At 43.3% G+C, this 25,027-nt stretch overlaps 1 protein-coding gene across 2 annotated transcripts in view; it reads left to right on the top strand.

Moving 5' to 3' along the window:
* The window catches only part of LOC147879931 (uncharacterized), a 65,605-nt gene that overhangs the window by 17,987 nt on the left and 22,591 nt on the right, over positions 1 to 25,027 (top strand). For both annotated transcript variants that reach the window (XM_087371859.1, XM_087371858.1), the window contains exons 3-4: positions 18,442 to 18,499; positions 23,159 to 23,378. In XM_087371859.1, coding sequence (XP_087227985.1) covers positions 18,442 to 18,499; positions 23,159 to 23,378 — 278 coding nt within the window. The remainder of the gene's footprint in view (positions 1 to 18,441; positions 18,500 to 23,158; positions 23,379 to 25,027) is intronic.

The following is a 25,027-nucleotide window of genomic DNA, read 5'->3' as shown; positions in this document are numbered from 1 at the left end:
TGGGGCTATACATCCATGCCCTCTTCATGTAAGAGAGACCCTATCCCTACCTCTATACTTTCATTAGTATTTCTTGCTATTTCTGCTAAAACAGTCTGAGTTACCCTAGTATTAATGACAGCTAGCAGATATATTGCAACCCTTGTCTCATTTGGTGAAATTTCAATATTTTGTTCTGAAATTTGGAGCACCTCATCTTGAGCCTAAGGGCTACCTCTGTGCAAAAATCAGTGCCAAAAGTGTTCTTAATCTTGCTCTGCCACGTGTCAGCCTCTGATCAGCCCTAAATGCCAATGCTCTCAAACTTTGAAAATTTTTACATCAGCAGACTCAGGGTGATATCCTGATCATAAGCTTTCGATAAATTCAGTAGAATTCTCAAATTTGATCCAAGATTGCTCCGATATCAGGGGCGCAATCAGTTCACCAATTTGCAACGATCTGGCAAATTATAGCTTCAAACCTGGTTTTGACTGCATGCAGGGAGTCGCCCTAGCAACAGCTAGACTTGTACCAAGTTTCATACTTAATTGAGCCCATTTGACCCTGTTTTTGCCTCGAAATTTGCTCTAGGTGGCACATAATTGGGACCCCTTCAAGTCAGCATTAGGATAGATTGTGCACTGTGCAACTGTCACGTGGACAATGAATTTGTTGCCTTGGCAGTAGCCTATTCTGTTTAGACAGCGCTTTTCTTTTACAGACAGTGCTTCTAGTAGTGAATTTTTGTCCAAACAGTGTTCTAAACAGAGATTTCTATCCAAACAGTGTGCTAAACAGAGATTGAGATATTGAGGACATTTCCTCCTAACTTCAATGGGTCCTAAGAAATTAGGCACTAATTCCAGGAAGGGTAAGATCTCTAGGGATCCTAGACCTGAAAAAGAGTTTGAGGAAGCTCAATTGATGGGTCAGGCGGAGGCATTGGCACTTCTAGATGGCGATCCAGCCACTGACCATGAGCAAGAGGAGAAATATTCTCCAATATCCCCTAACCAATCACCTTTCAAGTCTCCTCACCCTAGGACTAAGCTTGATTTTGAAGACTTCATGGCAATCATGTTGGAACAACAAGCATAAGCAAAGCAAATTGATGCAGCAGCTTGTGGACCAACACTAGAAGCTGTTTGGTCCAGTAGGGCAACTCAGTTCCATGCTCGAACAGAGGGTTGAAGGTGTGGAGAGAGATTTCAAAGCTAAGTTTGACAATGCCTTCAGTTAGCTAAGAAATATGAGGACTAATGTTAACCTTGTGAGGAGCAGGGTTGAGGCTAAGGGAAAAGAGATTGTCACGGAAGACCTATCTAAAAGGCCCATGGACTTAAGCTAGGCTTGAATGAATCCCAGCAGAGGTGAATTTATGGCTAAAGCTAGACGGGCTTATCCACTACACTCTTTGAAGCCCATACCTTCACGGAATGCAACTCAGTCAGGGGCTTCAGACTCTAATCGAGCTCCTGGAGTAGGCCATGATGGTGTGTTCAGCTCTTCTAAGGTGTATCAAGCTGCCCTTAAGAGAGGTGAACTCCTATCTCAACAGTTATTAGCCTACAATCAGTTAGACCCTGAGGTGAAAGAAGCCATGACTTTCACACAGTTTGTGAAGGCTACATTGGTAGATATTCAAAAGGAGATTGGACAAGGGTCAGGATTGGGCAAGGACTACAAGGACAAGATTGTCTTGCAGAAGTTCAAAGGAGAGTCTAATTCACCTAGTGAGCTGCAGGAATGGATACGTAAGCTGGAAGACTAAAGACTACTTCAAATTGAGCCCAAGAAATGATGCTGCCAAAATCTAGTTTGCAGTACTGCATTTGGAGTATTATGCTCACACATGGTGGAGGCAGTACCTTCAGGACGTTGATAGTGAACTCAGATCAACTATAGTTGCATGGGAAGAGTTTAAAGAGGAAATGGTTGTTACTTTCCTCTCCCCTCTAATTGTGGATCAGTTTGTGTGTTAGTGGTATGACCTAGTCCAAAACGTGTCAGTTAGACACTACATCAAATAGTTTTGGAAGCTTTTCTTGTGTGTGAATGGGGTGGATGAGAAGCAGAGGATGATCAGATTTATACATGGGTCGAAATCATCAATTGCCTCAGATGTATTAGCATCTAGACCCAAGTCTTTGGATGGTTCAATGCACCTTGCTGAGCTAAATGAGCTCAAATACCTAGGGAGAAGTCTAGTGGAATTGGGACCTTCCAGAAGCCATCCACTTTGGATTATATCAGGAGGAAGACTTCGGGTGAGAAAAAATTTCATCTGGGTGCTAAGCCCTCTCCACCGATTTATGTGGCCTCAGGTAAAGTAATTCCTAAAGATCCTACTGTTAAGATCTCAAAGGCTATTACTCTTGGCAAGGAATCTAAAGCTGATGGTAAACACCCAAAATTTGATTAAGGATAGGAAGGAAACTCATAAGCGATTCTCCCACTCTTTAATGGATGAAAGGAGGAAGAAAGGCCTCTGTTTCAAATGTGGGAAGAAGTGGAGTGTAGAGCACAACAAGTCATGTAAGGCCAAGTCAACTCCGGCCAAGTTGAGCATGATCACAGATTCTAAAGACGAGTTGTCTTCCTCAGAAAATGCAGAGGAGGTCCATGATTGTGGGCAGTAAGTTCAAAGGGATGATGGGGTACTGGATGAGAATCATGTCTTCAATCCAGGTGGACATTTCCACGGTGAACTGAGAGCTTTAAATGGTTCTAAATTTTGGAATTTGGTGCCTTATTCCTCACAGCAGGTACACAGTTCTTCTACAATAGCAGGTAGTCATAGTTCCTACCATCTTGAGGCCTCTTTTGATGGCCATGAGCCCTTCAGTGAAGTTGATGGTAATGGCACTGTCAATGATGAGGAGGTTTTGTGGGACACCCAGCGAGTGTTGTATGTCATATCCACCCATCCTTTAAAGGGGATGAGCAGCCCTACAACTGTCAGGCTGAAGGGGCAGGTAAAGAGCAGAGATGCCTACATTCTAGTAGATAGTGGAAGCTCTCATAGCTTCATAAACTCAAAGTCTATCCATTCCTTGATGCTTCTAGTGGATGATCTACCTCACAACTTAATGGCACCTTTACCACAAGTCAAAGAATCTGTTTTGATCTTACTATTAAGTTCACCTTAGAGTATTCATGTACTATTTATCTCTTTGCTTTGGATTTGGGACCCATTGATATTAACTTGGTTGTGATTGGCTAGGTAAGTTCATTATGAATTTGCAGGAGATGACAATGACTTTCCTAGGCATGTGCAAGGTGGTTTGGTTATCTTGAATTCAATCTCAGAAATTGCAGATGATATCAGTCAAGCAACTCAGGAGGCTTCTCAAGAAAGACGTTAGTATATTTGCCCTAACGCTTGAGGACGAGAGCACTCAAAAATCTGGTAAGATGTTCAAGGTAGATGATAAAGACGAAGAAGGATGTAGACCTTTCAAGAAGGCTCCATATAGGTTGTCCAAAGTGGAAAAAGAGGAGGTGGCCAGGCAGATCCATGATGATCAATTAATTAGTCAAGAATAGCTGAAGCTCCCTTTTTATGTTTGGGCCAAAGTGGGCCACCACATTAATTGTATATGGGATAACTCCAAAGGGATGCAACGTGGCAATGCCCCATTAAAAGTAACTTACAAAGAAAAATAAAAGGCTAAGAATTAAGCTGGAAAATTACTACTGTGACAATCCCCTCCCACTTACAATTTTTTTCCCCTCAAAATGAAGGCAAGCGATACAACTGAAAGTGAAAGAGAGTTTGTAGAAACAGTCCAGCCTGTTAAGAGCAAGAAAGCATGGACTCAATCCATAAGATTTGGATACTCCTGCAAGAGACTCTCGGGTTGCCATGTTGCTTCCTCATCAGATAATCCTTTCCACTTGATGAGATACTCCACCACCACTTGGTTTCTAAGTACCTTGTCTCTATAGCCAAATATCTTTTCTGGAGCATAGTCAATTTGACCTGATTCATCCATCGGAGGAAGTTATGGTCCCACATGTCTCTTAAGTAGGGAAACATGAAACACTTCATGGATCTTAGCAGTGGCTGGTAATATGAGTTTGTATGGCAAGTCTCCACTCTTTTTAGAATCTGAAATGGGCCATAAAACGTGTGAGCCAATTTAGAATTAGTGTTGCTCCTTAAAGTGGCATACCCATGAGGATGCAGTCTGAGGTAAACCCAATCTTCCTCTTGATATTCCACATGCCTTCTTCACTGGTCTGCATAATCCTTCGTATGGGATTGAGCTTTGAGGAGATTATCCTCAGCCAACTGCAAAACAGCCTGCAACCTATCCACTCCATCCTGAGCATGTTGGTTGAGAAGGACTTGATCCCTAATGGTGGAAGGTGGTTGGACTAGGCACCCATATAATGCTTCAAATGGGGACAGACCAATTGAGGTGTGCTTGGTAGAATTATAGCAAAACTCTGCTAAACACAGCCATCTGTCCCAAGACTTTTGAGTATCAAAGCAAGAATGTCTTAGGTACTCTTCCACCCATTGTTTGCATTCTCAGATTGACCATATGTTTGAGGATGATATGCTGTACTTGGAGCCGACTTAGTCCCAATTTTAGAGAAGAGTTCCTTCCAGAATCCACAAATGAACTTGGCATCCCTCTCAATTATGATCTGCTGCGGGAATTCATGTAACCTGAAAATATGCTCCACAAATTGCCTAGCCACTTGAGAGGAAGTATATGTGGTCTTGGTGGGTATGAAGTGGGCTGGCTGTCTTTGTCATCCTGTTCAAAACTGTAAATATACTATTCCATCCTTTGGCTGTAAAGCAAACCCACAGTAAAATCCATACTTACGTGAGTCCACTTACCCTCAAGGATAGGTAAGGGATGTAAAAGGCTTGTTGGAAATGTGTTCTCAGTCCTGTTTTGCTGGCAATGCACACAGCCCTTAACATAACTCATGACATCTTTCCATAACCCCTTCCAATAGAAGCTTTGCTTTACTTTGTCATAGGTCTTACTGTCACGGGGACGTGGTAGTGATGGTGAAGTGTTAAAACTTTTTGTCACTGAATTTAGCCTAGGGTACCAGGCTAGGGGCCTTAGTTAATGCCCAAAAGGTACCTATGATTTCATGTGCAATAAGTGCAACTCCTAGTGCTATTAGAGTGGTTTCAATTTCTAAGGTCATTGGTTTGGTTCAGTGGGGTCATTCTTTAAAAACTGACCCCCTAGAGATCCTACAAACTAGGGTCATTGGTTCCCAAGCATTAGGGTCATGGTGTGCCATATGACCCCCTAGGGGCATTAAAATCCCACGCCTCATTTTGTACATGTGTGTGTGTGGCTTATCTGCTTGCCTTGTGGCACCTAGGTGTCACCCCTGGAAGCCTCTGGAAAGCCCTGGAGCCCGCCCTTGCTGTTTTGAGTCTTCTCCCCTGCCAGGGCGTTATGCACTGAGTTCATTGCATATGGGATTAACATCCTAGTCCCCGATCTTAGCAAAGCTTTTTAATGCAGCTGTTTGTTTGGGGTTTCCATACACTTGGACCATTAACACTATCTCACTCATCCACAAGGCAGGGGATCCCATGAGCTCGGAGAACTACAGGACCATTATGATTGGACATGTCATGTCTAAGATTTATGCATCAGTACTTGACTCCGAGGTTAGTAGATTTACAAATTGTCGAGGACTTAGAGTAGCAAGACAGGCCGGATTCCGGCGTGATCATGGAACCATGGACCACATTCTCATGCTCAGATGTATCATCGAGGAGGCAAGGGCACGGAAGCAGAGGGTTTATTGTTGCTTTGTGGATTTTCGCGAGGCATTTGACACAGTTCCGAGAGCCTGCCTCATACGGCGCCTACTGGACTTGGGTTATGACCAGGAGATCATTTGGGCCGTCATGGCACTTTATGAGAGAGTTTCAGGCAGAGTTCATGCAGGATCTGGATGGACAGACGAGATCATGAGCACCATCGGGGTCAAACAAGGGTGTCCTTTGTCGCCTATCTTGTTTAGCCTCTACATTGACGAGCTTGAGACAGTAATGCAGACACAGGGGAGTGTAGGTTGCTCTCTTGCGGGCACACTGATCCAAATATTGCTCTACGCAGAGGACGTGGCTCTCTTGTCTTCCTCGGCAAAGGAGCTCCAGAGACACCTAGACGCACTAGAGTCCTTTTGTAAGTCTCATGATTTGAAGGTCAACCCGGGTAAAACCAAGGTCATGGTCTTCAATACATCTTGAGCCATCATGCATCAGGAGCAGTTCACATTTGAGGGGTTACCTGTTGAGATAGTTTCATCATACACTTATCTTGGGGTTATCTTTTCTGGACCCAGCTTTACTATGAGACCCGCGATGCAGGCACGCTTGAGCAGAGGGTATGCTTCATTGGCCAGAGTAGAGAGGCAGTGCTTCCGCTCGCACTTTCAGGATCCACGCACCAAGGGTTTGCTTTTTGACTCCTTGGTTCGCCCAGCAGGGATGTACGGTAGCCCTTGTTGGGGGTTGGACTTGTCGGATACAGAGTGGGCCCGTGGAGCGGCTACAGGTTCTCATGTTATCACAGATGATTCGTGGTAAGCCATTCGTTCCTCATCAGATCATTCAGGCTGAGTTTGGGTTACCCCCTTTATAGCTAGATGCCGCATTTCAGGTCATCACGTACCTGTACCGAGTTAAGGAATATAGGGATTACACCTCGAGACGTAGGAGGCTACCATGGATAGCTCTATCCTCTTCTATGGCACTTGCAACAGGAGGGGACTAGAGGTGCTGGTATGCACGTATAGAGAGATGGTTTGAGCGACTGGGGCTTCACATGATAGACTACCTCCCTTCAATACAACATGATGCTCCGTTCCCTCCCTCCTATCACACGAGGTCAACCAGGTTATTTGTGAGGATCTACTACAGCTACACACATTTTGGACCTGGTTGGGACCGAGTGAACTCAGGGAAGCTTAGCTTCTACAGAGATCACTTCTTACATATCACAGCGGAGGGTTTCATTGACCCACGAGGATACACGCAGATCCACCTACCCCACTCGCTAAGGGTCTCTCTTGGGCAGTTCCGGGTCTCTTCACACAGACTTCGCATCGAGAGCGGTAGAGCAAAGCGACTACCCAGGGAGAGACGCATTTTTGTTTGGGCAATTGCATACGGGCTGTGCGCAGAATACGGCTTGCTTGACGGCTATGGGCTATGAGGTGTTGGCTTTGGGGTTCTATGGTCTGTACGACAGCCTCCCATTTGCCTTTGAATATGGACTGTTGCCAAAGTGGCTGGGTGAAAGTGCCTTTCAGCTTGACAGGCAGGTACCAAGTCCATGAAGGTGTGCAAATAGCTCATGAGTGAGCTTGGTTGAGCTCTTGGTTGGTAAAAGGGGGCACTTATGCCTTTTTAGTGATTGCCCATGAGCGTTGGGCTGTGTTTTTGAAGAGACTTGCTTGGTAGAACGGTTACAATGAATGCTTTCAGAGGATGATCGTGTTTCTGACCTCCGTGGGCAGTTCAATGATGCTTTCATCCATTGTTTGGGTACTCCACTGAGTCAGTGGACACTTTTGATTGTCTGGAGAGCGTGTGGCCTTGTTTGGGCTGCCTGAAGGCGCTCTCAGGTTAAATGCAGGTGTTTGCACTGAGTATGGATGCCAATGGTCACACGGTTGTGATAGTAGAGCCCTGCAGGGCTAATGTGTCATGATACTGATGCCTTTGAGTCGGGAAAGAGCATTGAATGCGCGTGAGTTGGAACTCACTGTGTAATCTCTGTGTGGCACTCTTCAATTAATAAAGAAATACCGAAAGGGGCACCAAGGCTTTGGGGCTAGTCTGTGTCTTTGTGTTTGGGCAGTAGCACTCTAGCTCCCCCTTTCTGTCTGTGGAGTGTTTGCTGGGTATTTTATTGTGAAGGCTTTTGTTTGGTTAGTGTTCTACCACCCTCTTGTTAGCCTTGAGGCTGGTTTCACACTGTGTACTGGCTGTGAGGAATAAGGCATCAAATTCCAAAATCTAGAACCATTTAAAGCTCTGAGTCCACCATGGAAATGTCCACTTGGATTGAAGACATGATTCTCATCCAGTACCTCATCATTCCTTTGAACCTCTTGCTCATAATCATGGAACTCCTTTGCATCTGCTGAGTAAGACAACTCTTCTTCAGAATCTGAAATTTCAATGATCATGCCCAACTTGCCTGGAGTTGACTTGACCTTGCATGACTTGTTGTGGTCCACACTCCACTTCTCCCCACATTTGAAACAGAGGCCCTTCTTCCTCCTTTCACCCATTAAAGAGTGGGAGAATTACTTATGAGCTTCCTTCCTATCCTTATTGTTTTCTGGGTGTTTACCATCAAATTTAGATTCCTTGCCAAGAGTAAGATATTTAGGAATTACTTGAGCTAAGGCCCCATAAATTGGTGAAGAGGGCTTAGTACCCAGATGAAATTTTTGCTCACCCAAAGTCTTCCTCCCGCTATAATTTAAAGTGGATGGCTTCTAGAAGGTCCCAATTCGAGTAGACTTCTCCCTAGGGTTGTATTTAGTCTCATATAGGTCAGCAAGATGTATTGCCTCATCCAAAGACTTGGGTCTAGATGCCAATACATCTAAGGCAATTGATATTGCAACCCATGTATAAATCTGATCATCCTCTGCTTCTCATCTACCCCCTTCACAAACAAGAAAATCTTCCAAAACTTTATATATATATACCTTTGTAAGACTAGAATAAGTTAATCATACAAATTTAGAATTTTTGTTGTTCTGAAGATCAAAAACCTACAAAAATCAGTACAAAAACAAAACTGTGAAGGAGGGAAAAAGATACTGCAGCACATTCTCAGAACAAGAAGTTAGAGGTTAAGTTAGTTGACCCAACCAGTCTAGTCTGGTCACTGTAACCAGACTGTGACCAGTCTAGTTAGTCCAATTGCAGACTAACCAGACCAGAACCAGTCAGTCTGGTTAGAGTAACCAGCCAGTTACTCCATCTGGTTACTGTCAACAAAAAAAAAGACAGTTGCAGAGACTGTTTCTGCCAGCAGTCTTCACCTATCTGAAAGAGTATTTACTGTCAGAAAAGCAGCAGAAACACTGTAAAATCAGAGATTTGCAGAAAAAGAAAATGTATGCCTTTGTGCTCAGGAAAAGGGAGTCAGATGCATTCTGAGTGCTTTTTGCAGCAGCCAGAAAAGGGGCAATATAGTTGTTGATGCCTTGACAACTTTGTGGGTATATGCCTTGAGTTGACAGCCCAGTATTGGCATAAGTTGTGAATGCAAGACACCTCTTGTTGAGGTAAATTTTCCCTTTGAAAAGCAAAGACAGCGTGCATCAGTTTCATACACAGTGTGTGTGAGAAACTTGCAGATCTCAGATGAGTTGTAAGAAAATGGCTCAATCACCTATGCAGTGGGATTCACAAGATAGGGATGCACATCCAAGACAGAGAAGTGTGCAATAAACTCAGCAAGAATTTGAGCAGATGGTACGCACTCGTATGGAAGAGATGGAAAATCTCAGAAGGGATCCAAGGGCTCAGCATTTGTTTCAAGCAGAAGCTATGCCTAATGCAGCATATGATGTGCCAATGCCAGAGGCACACTCTCGTGTACAGCCCGAGAAAGAGAATCTCATAGGGGACGGTCTCATAGTAGGAAGAGATCGAGGCATCATCACCGATCTCCTAGTCCATCACCGTCTACCTTGAGTTCGACTTCTGTATCTTCTTCTTTATCAGATAAACCATCAAGGAAAAGAAGGAAACACAAGTCCAAGAAGAGTAAGTCTTCCAGAGAGACCAAGGAATTCAAAGAGGGAGGTAAATCTGTCAAGTTTATGACCTACAATGGACAGTATGGTCATATAGACAAAGCATTGCAGTTCATCAGGCAATTTGATGCTGCATTTGGTACAGCAAATTTTTCAGAATCCTCCAAATTAAGAATGGTCAGTTTGCACTTGACAGCGACAGCGAGTGCATGGTGGAGTGCACAGACCACAGATGGGTCAGTCCCAAAGAGGTGGAAGGACTTCAAGAAAGCCTTCTACCAGCAGTTTATGCCTAAACAGTTTAGAGACCTTGTTCTTCAAGATTGGGACAGTTTGCATATGGATGCAGGAGATACAGTGGATGTGCACAACCAAAAGTTTTGGGATGCTTATTTGCAGGTTGCACCTTTTAAAATGATCTCCAAAGGAACCTAAATGAGAAAGTACAGAGCATGTCTCAGTCCAAGAATCCAGGCAGTAGTGAATGCTTTGGGGGCAAAGAACATTCAAGACCTTATGCATTCAGCTTCAGTAGCTAGTCTTGTGCCGTTACAAGATCCATCCACGGTACTATCCTTGCATGCAGGACGTGTTGAAAGAAAGAAAACTGACTTTTCAAAATCAGAAAAGAAAGAGTATCCCAAGGTTGAAAAGGAAGGGTTTCAGCCTCAGAAGCCGAGGGGTACTCAGTTTTCAAAGTCATATAAAGGCAAATCTCCATTCACCCTTGAACAGATAGCTGAATTCCGTAGAGATGGGAAATGCTTCAAGTGCGGCAAAGAGGGGCATGTGGCTGCCCAGTGCCTAGAAAAGCCTTCAACTTCGAAGGGAAAAGAGGCAGAGAAGCCACGGGGACCGTAAAAGCCAATGGCAGGAGGAATTCCTAACATACTGGGTCATGTTTCAAACCGAGAAGAACGAGAATTGCTGCTATCATGGGGCAAAGTCAGAGACCAGCAAGCGCTAATTTTATTTGATCTAGGGGCTACTGATAATTTCATATCAGAGGACCTAGCCCTGAGGCTGGGAATAAAGACGGAGGAGTTGGGCAGGGCTTTGGATGCGGATCAGATGTTCTGTGGGAATCCTATGCCAGTCCCTCCCTTGATAGAGAAGCTCCATCTTCATGTACAGAGTTATGTGGATCAGGAAGACTTCTTCATTTCCCCACTGAAACATCATGATGTAGTCTTGGGAATGCCTTGGTTTCATCGCAAAGAGGGGAAATGAAGAAGAGATGGGAAATGCTTCAAGTGCGGCAAAGAGGGGCATGTGGCTGCCCAGTGCCTAGAAAAGCCTTCAACTTCGAAGGGAAAAGAGGCAGAGAAGCCATGGGGACCGCAAAAGCCAATGGCAGGAGGAATTCCTAACATACTGGGTCATGTTTCAAACCGAGAAGAACGAGAATTGCTGCTATCATGGGGCAAAGTCAGAGACCAGCAAGCGCTAATTTTATTTGATCTAGGGGCTACTGATAATTTCATATCAGAGGACCTAGCCCTGAGGCTGGGAATAAAGACGGAGGAGTTGGGCAGGGCTTTGGATGCGGATCAGATGTTCTATGGGAATCCTATGCCAGTCCCTCCCTTGATAGAGAAGCTCCATCTTCATGTACAGAGTTATGTGGATCAGGAAGACTTCTTCATTTCCCCACTGAAACATCATGATGTAGTCTTGGGAATGCCTTGGTTTCATCGCAAGGCATTGAAGTTGACTCTTCCTAAAAGAGTGCTGGAGTTTGTGCATAGGGGGAAAAACCAGCGTTTAGTTGCCATGAAGAAAGGGGAGACTATCCCCATTGTATCTGATGTTACATGTGGTAAAGCAATAAAGTTTGCAATTTCCGCGTACATGGTTTTTGTAAAAGAAAAAGAGAATGATATGCATGCTGAAATGAATGATGTAGACAAAGATAAGTTTCAGTTTTTTGTAAACTTTAAAGATTGCTTTTCCGATGCTTGGCCAGGGGAGTTACCCCCAGAGAGACCAGAATATCATTAGATAGAGTTAATGCCTGGTAGTGAGCCACCAAACAGATCACCTTATCGAGTCAGTGCGACTCAAAGAGAGGAGATTATGGCTCAGGTACAGGACTTGCTGTCCAAAGGGTTGATTCAGCCCAGCTCGTCTCCTTTTTGTTCCCCTGTACTGCTAGTACAGAAGAAAGATGGCTCATTCCGTATGTGCGTCGATTACCGTGCACTGAACAAAATGACCATTAAGAATAGATTCTCTATTCCGTGCATTGATGATGTGCTGGATCAGTTAAGTGGAGCTTTAGTTTTCAGCAGGATAGACTTGAAGAGTGGCTATCATCAAGTCAGTATACAACCACAAGATGTGCATAAGATAGCTTTTCGCACTACATTCGGGTTGTATGAATACTTAGTGATGCCTTTTGGGTTGACAAGTGCTCCAGACACATCCAATAGAATGATGGATCGCATCTTCTCAAAGTATAGGCATTTCACGGGTACTTTCTTTGATGATATCCTAGTCTTTTCAAAGACAGAAGAAGAGCATAGGAGGAAACATCTTGCTTTGGTATTTCAAGAACTTCGAAATCATCAGCTTTTTGCCAATAGCAAGAAAAGTGAATTTTTCTTGGAAGAGATCCATTATCTGGGGCATATAATATCCAAGAATGGGATACAGATGGATCCTGCAAAGATCCGAGCCATCCAAGAATGGCCTCAGTTGAAAACTGTGCATGAAGTCCGTAGTTTTTTGGGACGGAGATTTATCAGCATTTTGCTGATATCGCAGCTCCATTACATGACCTTACTAAGAAAAATGCAGCCTTCACATGGGGAATATCACAGAAGAAAGCATTCAATACACTCAAGGAGAAGTTGACTACAGAGCCTATTCTTGTAGTCCCGGATCTTTATCAACCTTTTGATGTTGATTGCGATGCTTGTGGAGAGTGTGTTGGGGCTGCATTACATCAGAATGGACATGTAGTAGCCTACGAGAGCCGAAGATTGTGTGATGCTGAAAGATATCTGGGAATCTATGAGAAAGAGTTATTGGCTGTAATTCATGCCATTCATACATGGAAGCACTATCTTTTGGGTGCAGATTTTACTGTTAAAACAGATCACCAAAGTCTGAGATACTTTTTAACTCAGACCAAGCTTTCCGAGAAGCATATGAAATGGGCGAACATGCTGTCAATGTACCATTTTCAGATTGTCCATATCCCAAGAATTCGGAACAGAGTGGCAGATGCCTTGTCCCGAAGACCCCAAGTCAATAATGTGACTATTGCTTATCATCAGGATCTAGAAGGCATGAGGGATCAATATGCTAGTGATGCAGATTTTGGTGAGATTTTACAGCAAATGCAAGAGGGGCAATCCACCAGTCACTATTCCTTGAAAGATGGGTATCTAATGAAAGATGATTGCCTATGCATCACCCACAAGATGAGGAAAAAGATTTTGGAGGAATGCCATGCACCTCCCTATGCTGGACACAGAGGAATTACAGCAACAACTCTAGCACTAGAGAGGTATTTTTTTTGGTCAGGGATCCGGAAAGATATACATCAGTTTGTTACTGAATGCCTTACGTGTCAGAAAGTGAAGTATGATAGACGGAAGGCACCTGGCCTACTTATGCCTCTTCCTGTGCCTCAGGCACTATGGGAAAGTATTACAATGGACTTTATTTTTTATTTGCCAAGATCAAAGTCGGGGAATGATGGGATTTGGACTATCATTGATAGATTCAGCAAGCAAGCTCATTTCATTCCGGTTCGCAAAACCATAAAGGCAGATCATATGGCTAAGATTTTCATGGCACGGATCTTTAAGCACCATGGTATGCCTAAGTCCATTGTTAGTGATCGAGATCCCAAAATGACCAGTCTATTCTGGAGAGCTTTATTTGATAACATGGGGACGAATCTGAATTTTTCTTCTTCTTTCCATCCCTAGACAGATGGTCAAAGTGAAGTAGCAAATTCTACAGCATTGGATATGCTGAAATGCTACGTGAGTGACCAAGGTTCAGACTGGGAAAAGTACCTACCATTGGTAGAGTTTGCTTACAATAATACAGTACACAACTCTACAGGGAAAGCCCCCTTTGAGGTCATTTATGGGAAGGTGATTTTGCCACCTATCTTGAGGACCAAGGATGAAATATTTGCAGCTGATCGTTTGTGAGAGACCTCCAGATAGCTTACAGCCAAGTCCGGACAGCAATCGAAAGGTCTCAAGAGAAGCATAAAAGAGCTGCAGATAAGCATAGGAGACAGTTAGATCTCAAGGAAGGGGATTGGGTACTTTTGAAGTTTGAAAAAGCTAGGCTCCGCAAGTTTAAAGGCAAACAGAAAGTGTATGCAAAGTTATCTCCCAGATACTATGGCCCTTTCAGGGTTACAGAAAGAATAAATGAGGTTGCATACAGGTTATCATTGCCAGAGCATTGGAGGATTCACAATGCATTCCATGTGAGTCTTCTAAAGAAATTCCAGGGGCCAGAGCCTACGGAGCCAATATCAGAGGGTCCACCAGAAGTGGATGAGCTGGAGGAGGTCCTTCAGCCAGAGCAAATTGTGTACCATACTGTACGCAAAGGCTCTCAGGGCAAGGAGTTTTATAGGTATCTTGTAAAATTCAAGAATTATACGGCATTAGATGCCAAGTGGATGGACGAAGACATGTTATCCGATCATTCACAGCTTTTGGATGTTTACAAGGAAGCTTTTCAATTGAGGTCAATTGAATAGAAGCCGAGGGGATGTCACCACAATGTAAATATTCTAAGTCAAAGTATAGTTGACCATTTATTTGATCATAATTAAAGAGTTTTATATGTGTTAATTATGGTCAAAGTGTTCTTTTAATGGTCAAAGAATTGACTACGGTTAAAGATACTTGACTCTGGTCAAGTAAACCTGACCTCGGTCGGGGAGACTTGGTTTATTACCAAGAGGGTTAACCATGGTTAACCAGAGAACTACAGAGCTGACTACGGTCAGAGAGTGTTGACTTCGGTCAACGAGACTTGGCATGCGCCAAGAGGGTTAACCACGGTTAACTAAGATGTGCCAACTTCGGTTAGAGAGTTGTGCCAACTTCGGTTGGAGAGACTTGACTATAATTAAGGCGCCTCGACCCTTGGTCAAAGCCTCTTAATTATAATCAAGAGCGTTGACTTTAGTCAACCAGAGAATAAATATATATTTTTATATTTGTTATGTGTGCACATGTATTGAGTGGGGACGCCCACCATGACTACCTACAAGGCACATACCATGGCCTAAAGAGCATCACTAGAACCACCAGAAGATGGCCTACAAACCCCCCTCCATGGGATGGGCTGAAGTACTCTGGAAACGTCTCAGAATACCTGGTATTTTCTGGTCATGGTGGTACATGTTCATCCCAAAGGATATAGCCACCTATGAATGTACAAGGGATGTCAGATCATGTAACAAAGGGAACCAAGTGTAAAGCTTGTTGAAAGACTTCGAACTTGGGACGAGGAAGTGCCTTTGTAAACATATCTGCTATGTTGTCCTTTGTGGGAAGATAGGACAACTCTATGTCTCCTACTGACAACCGCTCCTGAACATAATGATAGTGAACTTCAATATGCTTGGTACGTGCATGAAACACTGGGTTACGCGCAATGGCAAAAAAAACACACTCTGCTGTAGCGGTGAAAGCTGCCCTGTACTCAGCCTCACAGCTAGACGTGGCAACTATTGGTTGCTTCTTGCTGAGCCAAGAGATACATGAATTGCCAAGCAAAAAACAATTGCCAGTATGTGACACTCTGGTGTCGAAACATCTTGCCCAGTCACTATCCGTGTAAGCATGCATGGTAAGTGAACCCTGATCACCATAGAAGAGGGCTAAATCCTGAGTGTCTTTGAGATATCTAAAGACTCTCTTCACTGCCTGTTAATGCTGTGAACTAGGCATGTGCATGAATCTGCTGAGCTGAGCTGAGATATTGCATACTGCAAGTCAGGTCTGGTGTGACATAAATAAATAAGGCATCCAACAGCCTGTTGATAAAGAGTGATATCACATGGTGGGCTCCCATCATGAGCTGAGAATTTGAAGCTAGGGTCCACTAGAGTAGAGATTGGCTTGCAATGCTCAAACTGAAAACAATTAAGGAGCTGTCCAATATACTTGGACTGAGACATCATGATACCCCCCTCAACATGAGCAAACTGAATGCCCAAATAATAATGGAGCCGTCCCATGTATGACATGTCAAAAATTTGCTGCAAATCAGCCTTGAAAGCTGCAATTTGCTGAGTATCTGGGCCCGTGATGAGCATATCATCCACATATAAAATCAGCACTAAAAAATCAGATCCACTCCCACGAACATAAAGAGTGGATTCTGTGGGACTATTCTGAAAACCAAGGGATAGTAAGTGTGCATGAATTTTGGCATACCATGCCCTGGGTGCTTGCTTCAAACCATAAAGGGCTTTTCTAAGCCGGCATACCTTATTTTCAGAATTAACAACCTCAAAGCCAGGAGGTTGTGTGACATAGACTTCTTCCTGCAGATCCCCATGAAGAAAAGTAGTCTTAATGTCAAGTTGGTGCACTTGCCAGTGATGATGGGCTGCAATGGCAATGACACATCTAATGGTAGTAATCCTGGATGTGGGAGCAAATGTCTCCTCAAAGTCAATGCCTTGTTGTTGGGCATACCCTTTTGCAACAAGACGGGCTTTGTATCGATCTATGCTGCCATCAGATTTCCTTTTTAATTTGTAGACCCACCGCGTTCCAATGGCATGCTTGCCGGGAGGGAGATCTACTAATTCCCATGTGTCATTTTTGGCAATAGATTACCTGTTTAAGGGCACAAGAGCTGCAGCAGTGCACAACAAGAAAGAAGGTACCTGAGCTGGTACAGAATGCACTGCAGAAGGTACGAAGGCAGCGCTTGGAGCAGGGTGGCAGTCAGAACAGGTCTGCAAACAGCAGCTACTGAGGTGCGAGGGTTTCCAGTTGGTGTAACAGCCCCAATCATGTCAAGTCAGACCTCTTTGGGGCAGCAATTCCAAGATTCCTTGATACGGTGGTATGGTCCTGTGTATAGGGTTTCGAGCTAGCAGCTCACTTCCGAGCGGAAGGCTTAGTTCGTCGAGTGGTGAGGTCTAGAACATCACAAGAGCTAGCCAGCCCCAAGGTCAAGGCATTCGTTTCATACCACATGCCCCTTTAGCTTCCCCTCCCTGGCCAACAGGTCTACATCCAGAGGAGGCAACTCCTCGGATCCCGAATGCTGAGCCCATCGCTCATACTCATAGACCTAGCACGGGCTATCTTTAGCACTTAGCTCTAACTCTAGGCTTCATGCATAAAGTAGCTTTGCTTTACTTAAAGCCACAATTTTCCCTCTTTAGCTCTGCTAATCCTGGAATAGCCATGCCTTTCTTAGACTAGCCCAATCCATGGGATCATAACCTCATCTGCACTAGCTCTAGTCTCAATCTTGGCTCATCCAAACCATAGGTTAGACTACACCTACCCCTAGATCCAATCCAAGATCCAATCCATAGGTTAGACTACACCTACCCCTAGATCCAATCCATAGGTTAGACTACACCTACCCCTAGGTTAGCCTGGCCTTGACCGTAGGCAGTCCAGTCTTTGTTAGGCCTAGTTATCCCATTATGGACATAACACTCTCCCACCTGTAAAAATAGCTTTATGTTGGCATAAGGGTAGGAAAACTCATTAATGATTCTCAGACTATACTTCAGTATTTGTAATGTAGTGTCTATAAAAAACTTGGAATCTATAAACTGATTCTCAGACGATACTTCTCATCTAAAATCAGATTCCAATAGCAGTATTTGTAGTGTAGTGCATGTAGAGAACTTGGAATCTATAGAATTGACACAACCTTATCAAATGGATGCGAGGACTTCGGTTTTTAGATGTAGCAGAATTAATTCTGTTGTGTGCTGAAGGCTGACCGTTGTGCTCTGTTAGTGGAAAAAGGCAAACCTTGGCCATGCATTTTGTATTGTCGTCATGCCCATTTAGGATCCAATTGAGCCTAGAGCAAGCAGCAGGATTAAATGAACAAGTTAATGAGCAGTATTGTAACAAACCCTGGAGTGTATGGATGATGTGGTAAGCGTGTTCCTTGAAGTTTCAACCTTGTTGTCCAAATCTCATGGGACAAAGTTTTGGTATGTGACCTCCTGTTCTAAAAGATGAACTCCATGAGGATTTTTCACCTTCAGATTGACTTGCAATGGGAGTTGTCGCAAGGGCTAAGCCTGGGATGACTCTTGAAATATTCCTGGAACAGTGAATGCAGTGACATCCATTAAGTGTGCTGGTTACAATGCTTAAACAGAAATACAATCTTTAATCCCTTTGTACTTTCCATTCATGATGCTTTTTTGGGGGGGGGGGGAGTTTTAACGTGAGTGAGACATTCTATACAATCTGAAAGTTGGCAAGTAGTGTGGTCCTGAAGATAGTACTTGTAGGATAGTTCTCCACTTCTTTGCGTTGTTGAAGTATGAACTGGTTGCTTGTTTAGCTGTTAGTTTTCGATATTAAATTGCAGATCTTGTGAGAACACATATGAGGGAAAGCATACTATGTTTAAACTCCTGAATGCAAGCTCTGAACTTCGCATAAAGTTACATAGTGGATTTGTCATGTGTTGAAGGGAAAGATGCCGAAAGACTAGCTGCATTGATGGCATAGCATCAACAATTCGGGACAAGGTATACTTTTATTTGTCATTGCATGCGAGTGTCAAGCTTTCAAATGTGTGCCTGTGAGCAAGCAATATAAAAAATATTTATAGATATTTGGATGTAACGAATTACTATCATTTTGATAGAGGTCACCAGTCCCATAGCTCTTCTTTAATACATATCATCTCTCTCTCTCTCTCTCTCTCTCTCTTCAACGATGGCCATTATCTAGAGGACTCACTTTTTTCTACACGGGGCCCCCAGCCTTTGTGTCTCTTGTTCATGACTTTCCAGCTCCCCCCTCCCCTACCCCCCCTTCAATATTTGTATTTGGCATTTGCCATCTTGGTTGCTAGACCAGACATAGGCCGAGATCCTCTTGCCACCACCCATTTCCACATACACGCGGACCATATCCTCGATGCGGTTTGAGGACCACCTGTCTCGTGCACTATCGACCTTCCTTGGAGATTATGCATACCTTAACCATGCCTCAGAAACTCTTGCATCAATGATTCAGGATGATGTTCCCTACACGACTTTTGTTTACAGCATGTCCCTCTATTGATACGCTCAACTTATACTCCAATCTCTCTGTTTGGGATCATGGGTGATGGCACGCTCTTTAACCTCCCAGCCAATCTCCGTGTCAGCATACGTACGAGAACAATTCACATTGTTTTTTAAGAACTCGCATGCTGATCCACAAAGCCCCATTTCCCTAGATGGATCTAGTCTGTCACATGTCATCATTCTAGGGTATCTCTTAAATGCATCTTTTACCCCTCTCTTGGGAGCACATTAAATTCATTTGCCTCTAGCCACATTTACACATTTAATGCCATTTAAGACCCATAGCCTTAGACCCCTCTAGTCCGTGCCATGTCACCCTCATCAAGGACCTTGACACCGATTCCTTTGACCATTTACATGAAGCGCTCGCCGCTAATACGACAATTGATCCTCTGAAGGAGAATGTCCACTGATCCCTCTGATGTCGTGTTATCTCAACTTGAGCATAGCATTCCTTCCCTCTTTAGGCATCAGTGTCCTTGATGATAAAATCTGGGAATGCTCTTGGCATCTGATACACATATTCGCTAAGAATGATGCAGAGAAGCCCAAGAGAAAGAGTGTTTGTCATTATTGCAAGAAGCCAAGTCACTACATAGGAGAATGCAAGAAAAGAATTGCCAAGGAAAAGAAAAAGGACTCAACTATGGCTGTCATAGATTTAGCTCCTCATGTACATGATGGTGGTGATGTTCATTTAGGGCTTACGATATTCTTGTTCAAGAATTCTCGAATCATCATTATTCCCAAAACATGAGTAAGAAAATATGAAGTGGAGGAGCCCAAGAAGGAAGAAACACAATCTATATAAAAGGGATAATGATTCTATAATATTGTGATTTTTCAAAATAGAGAGGAAATTTAGTCTTCATGTATTTTCGTTGTAGATCTTCCAAATCTACGTCCTTTTTCTTTAGCCTATGTCCAACATGCAAACTGATCTTGTACTTTAGTTTGTTCTTGTTCCTGCATTGGTTGAAGGTTGCTCAGGTGCTTTTTTTCCACATTGCTATCATCATTTGAGTTTGACTTGCCTATTGATAGATCTATCTCTGAGTTTTTTTCATATATTTCTTTTTCCTCTTCTAGATACTTGCCAAGAAGCATCTCTAGCCACCAAATACAATTCCTATGCTCACATAGAATTGTCGTCTTCCTCCTCGAGCTTAAGAAGGATTGCTTTACTATATTGGATACCGATGCTTGTATTTATTCGACAATGCTGCCTAGGGCTGGTGTGGTAGGCATAACACGTGTGCGTAAGCACATAGGCCCTTGGCCAGGTGGCGGATTAATCGGCCTAGGTGGGTTAGCAACTGCTTGAGGCAACATATGGCATGCATAATCATGGGCATTACAGTCTACGAGGGTAGATGGGTGAGGTGGCATGCCTTGTTTGAGCTAGCACCCGTGGGCATCATGGTTTGTTAGACTAGGTTTGTGCACAATCTTAGGTTGCAACGGTCTCAAGGTCCATGTCGGGGCATGAACATGGGGACTACATGGAAGCCCTAGGAAGTTATCTAGGGGGTGGGTGGTGTGACGGCCCCTTGGTCCACAAGTCAACTAAGGCACCGTGATATGCCATGATGTCCAATATTTGCTCCCCCTTATTGGCATCTATGGCTTCACAAATGCTTATGCATCTTTTATTACTTCATTGCCATTTTTTGATAGGCTGTTCCTGGGTTAAGATGCACACTACTTTTTACAAAAAGCACCTCCTTTGAATTTGTCCTCGATTAGTTCCATAGTAACTCCTCTCTGAATGACACATATCTCAATCATGTGCAGCGCCTTTGTGTTTCTACTGTAGGCTTTTGTGTAGCTGGAGAGGTTCATCTGTATTGGGATAGAAGATATCACGGGGTGAGGCAATAGTATAATTATGATGTTCTTATCAAAGATTGATGCGTCTTATATTGGTTCGATGGCTTGTGGGGGGCTCTTGAATCTTCTCCCTGTCCGCTGTCCGCGCTACCTCTCTTGGCGCTGCATCTTTTCCTTGCCCGCTGCCTCCTCTTCTGCTCGCATCTACTTGCTGCCTCCTCTTGGCACTGCCTTCTCTTTGGAGCTGCCACACCATGACTTGTATTTCCACATCCCTCATTGTGGAGAAGTTCAAGGGCAAAGGGTTTCCCACTTTGCAAACTAAGATGCAGGTGCTCCTCATGAAAGAAAATATATGGGATGTGATTGAGGATGATCGCAACTACGCCACAACAACAGATCCTCAACAACTCAAGATATGAAAGGAACAAAACTCAAGAGCCATTCCTCATATTGGACTTTGCCTCGACGACACTTTGATTCATCATATCAATTTCAAACCGACGGCCAAGGAGATTTGGATGCGTCTCGAGATATTTTTGGTAATAAAACCACAAACTATAAGGTTTTCTTGAAGCTGCAATTTTATAAGTTCATAATTGAGGAAAATGATGCATTAAGTGCCCACTTGGCAAAAATGCAATCTCTATTCAACAACTTTCCAGCCTGATGTGTTCACCTTATGACGAGGACAAAATGGCTGTCCTCACGAAGAGTATGGAAAGAGTCTTGCGTTTTGAGAACACTCTTAAAGTACTTAGGCTTGCCTCGACAACCTTTTATGATATGGTGACTCTTCTTCTTGAAAAAGATCGCTGGAACAAAGAATCTCTGCTCTTGACATCACGCACTGAAGAGGCTCTTGCCTCCACCAGAAAATGGAAACCCCATAAGAACATCACGTGCATATATTGTAAGCGCAAGGGTCATTTTGAAACACATTGCTACACAAAGAAAGCAAAAGAACAAGACCAGCATCATGTCAACTTGGTTGAAGGAGAGGCAACCCCAGAGGAGATTCTAATCATCGACCAAGCGCTATCTGCCCATGTCACCCTCCTTGAGGATGACGACCCATATGTATTCTAATTTCTCTTATGTGAGTCAATAAAGGACCTCTGCCTTGAGTAGTCCCTTTAAAATGATGTATGCTTTTGTGGCTTTGGAGTCAATAAGGGTGCTCTACCCTGGGTAGTCCCCAAAAAATGATTGTATTGGGTGTTTACTCTTATGGCTATGCGAGACTCCTACCCAATTCAGAGTAAGGGCAGGTGACGAGGGATGGTTCTCATTGCCGTTCGCAAGCTGATTGAGAAGTCACTATGACACGGGAGGTGTTGGATAGTTGGGCTTCCTCTTTGCAGTATTGCAGTGGAGGGGGGATTGGTCTACTCCTTGCGTGTTGGGTCTCACACTCTTTGCTCTGTGGGGGGATGTTGGAGAAATCATAGTCAAAGAGTGTGTTCGAGTGTGTACTAGGAACTAGTTCATGAGTCTTTGTGTGAGAGAGTGCCATGTGGCATCTTGGGAGCTATCCCATATACATATGGTACTTGAGTGTGTGTGTCCACTCTATATGAGTGTTATACTTTCGATTGTCACATCAATCAATTCAAGTGGAGCTTTTGGTCATGTAATTGATTTCCTTTGGTTCTTTCCTTTCTTTCCATTTCCATTTCCATTTCCTTTCATTTCTATTTCAAGTTATGTTTCCTTCCTTCTAGCTCCCCTTGCCTCCTTTCCACCTTCTTCCCATTCCTTCACTATAGGCTCTTTCATTTCCATGACAAGGGCTCCCTGTATGACCTTGAGTCTACAAATCCACCTCTAAATGATATATTTGGACTCTCTAGCTCGCTACTGCCAAAAAGCAGGATTGAGACATTGGAAGTATGCTCATCCGATCAAGCTGGGTCTAGTGTTTCGTTGAGAAAACTAGAGAAATAAGAGTTCTATTGCCTTTAGAAGTGGGCATCAATGAACTCCTATGTAAGCCTTTAAGCAAATAGGTAACTTGATTTTTTGATGTGTGATATCTTGAACTCTGTTGAAGCTGCTTTGAGAGGGGGCGGCGGGGGGGCGGGGGGGAGGGAGGGCAGGGGGAGAAGAAACCTATGTTGAAGCATGTGCCCTATCTTAGGGGTGCATGGAAGTCGTGTCTTTTATCTAAGAGGTTGAAACATTGTTAAATCTGACTTCTAGTTTTGATTACATTTCCAAATTTTCTAATTTATAGGCTGTGTAAAGTGAATGTTCAGTATCAATTGGCATGATTGACTGCAGGATACAAAGAGAAAGAGATATGGAGCAAATCCCTTATTTGTCTCTCATGAGGAAGGGGAGGAACTCGACATTGCTGCCATGCAGAATAAATACACATTGCAGGAACAACGAAAAACCAATAAAAGTGGAGAAGGTTTTGGCAGACATGCAAAAGAACTTGAAGCCTCCCTTTTAAGAGGAAAAGATAGACTTCAAGCAATTGCTCATCTGTCTGCAGGAGGTCCTCATGCCTTCCTTGTTCAAAGAAGTGTTAGTTACATCCCCATGTGTGATTTTCAAGTATGGTCGTTAATATGGTAATGAAAATTTAATGGATTTTTCTGGAAAAAATAAATTAATTAAATGGATGCATTCTTGCCAAGATGCTTCAAGGAGAATGAAATGAAAAGTAATCCTTAGTGGGCTCTTTGCGAGGTTTGTTTTAGTCAGCTGTGGGGAACCAATGTTTTTCCTCATAGATTTAGAAAACCTTGTTCAAGAATGTTTGGTTGCATGTGGAATTTAAATGCAACCAATTGTAAATTCTTTTCTGAGTTGATAGCTTCATATTTTTTAAAGGTTCTACAAGAAAGAAAGAAAGAGAGTCTATTACAGTCTGCAGGAGACAGAAAGTTCTATGAGACTAAAAAACCAGATACAATAGAAAAAACTGAAGAGTAAAGCTACTAAAGTGAGTGTCCACTCCCAAAGCCTATTACTTAAGGTGAGAGTATATAAGTTTCAAGCTACTAAATTGAGCGTCCACTTATAGACTGAGAGTGTTGAGGTTTCAAGCTACTAAGTTGAGTGGCCACTCCCAAAACCTACGGCCATAGACTGAGAGTATTTAGGTTTCAATTTGAAGTCCCTGATGGAAGCCTTACTTTCACCGTAAACAGCTAACTTACTCTCCTTTCTAGCTGCCTTCACCTTCGCTAACTCGGTGGCCTTTTGCTTAAGATGAGATTTAGTGAGTTCCCTCTGCTATCCATACTTTATACCAGATCATCTGAGAATACGAACTCTGCTAGCAAGAGTGAGTATTGCATGAGTACCATCTAAATGGATTCCAATCAGGTCATCTTCTGGTGACTCAATGCTGGATGTTGCTGTCTTTATCTCTTCATAGCTTTCATCGGATGTTGCTTCCACTTGATACCAATTCTTATAATCCCCCTACCCTAGCTTCTTGCTTTGTCCTCTTGGATTACTAAATTGACTCCTTCTCTAGCTTTGTTCCGATCTCATGAGAGATCAGAGTGTCAAGCTTTGAGATAGCAATCGTTGGAGGGTTGGTTACGCAGGCATTGATGTACCTCTTCTCTGATTGAATCAGAGCTGAGCTGTTTGTTGATTTGATTCTCCAAGGTAGTAAGGGCAACTGCTATCCACAGTAGGTCTGCAAATATAATGCTGCTCAGCCAGGCTGGCTATACCGCACAAACAATTGTGATGAACCGATCATGGATACTGTTGCCCTTGTGCATGTAGCAAATCTTGTTGGAAGGTGGGTTGTCCAACAATGGAGCAGGTTTGCAATGGTAGCAACTTAAACGTTGTGAGGATAGCACCATCACCTAGAGGACCAACAAATATTTCTTCTGGCAGCAATATATGCTGCCACAACATAATTTCCTTCTAGCCTATTTCATTTGTTGTGGCTGAGCTGCAATAGTAAAACTAGAAAGACACCATAAATTAGTGTAACACCAATATCTTCTGATGGAAGCATTATGTGCAGTTATGACATAATATTCTTCTAGCATATGTCCGCTACAATGGATCAATGCAGTAGTAAAACTTGTGTTCTTAAACTTATGGGAATACTGTTAGAATTGATTACAAAGCCAAAGATGTGAACATAGAGGTACTGAGTACAGATTTCATATT

This window comes from Dipteris shenzhenensis, chromosome 33 (assembly GCF_047967505.1).
Source record: "Dipteris shenzhenensis isolate YYH24624 ecotype China chromosome 33, Dip_SZ_1.0, whole genome shotgun sequence".
Lineage (NCBI taxonomy): Eukaryota > Viridiplantae > Streptophyta > Polypodiopsida > Gleicheniales > Dipteridaceae > Dipteris > Dipteris shenzhenensis.
The sequence above is the reverse complement of the archived record's forward strand: the minus strand, read 5'-3'. Positions and strand labels throughout refer to the sequence as shown.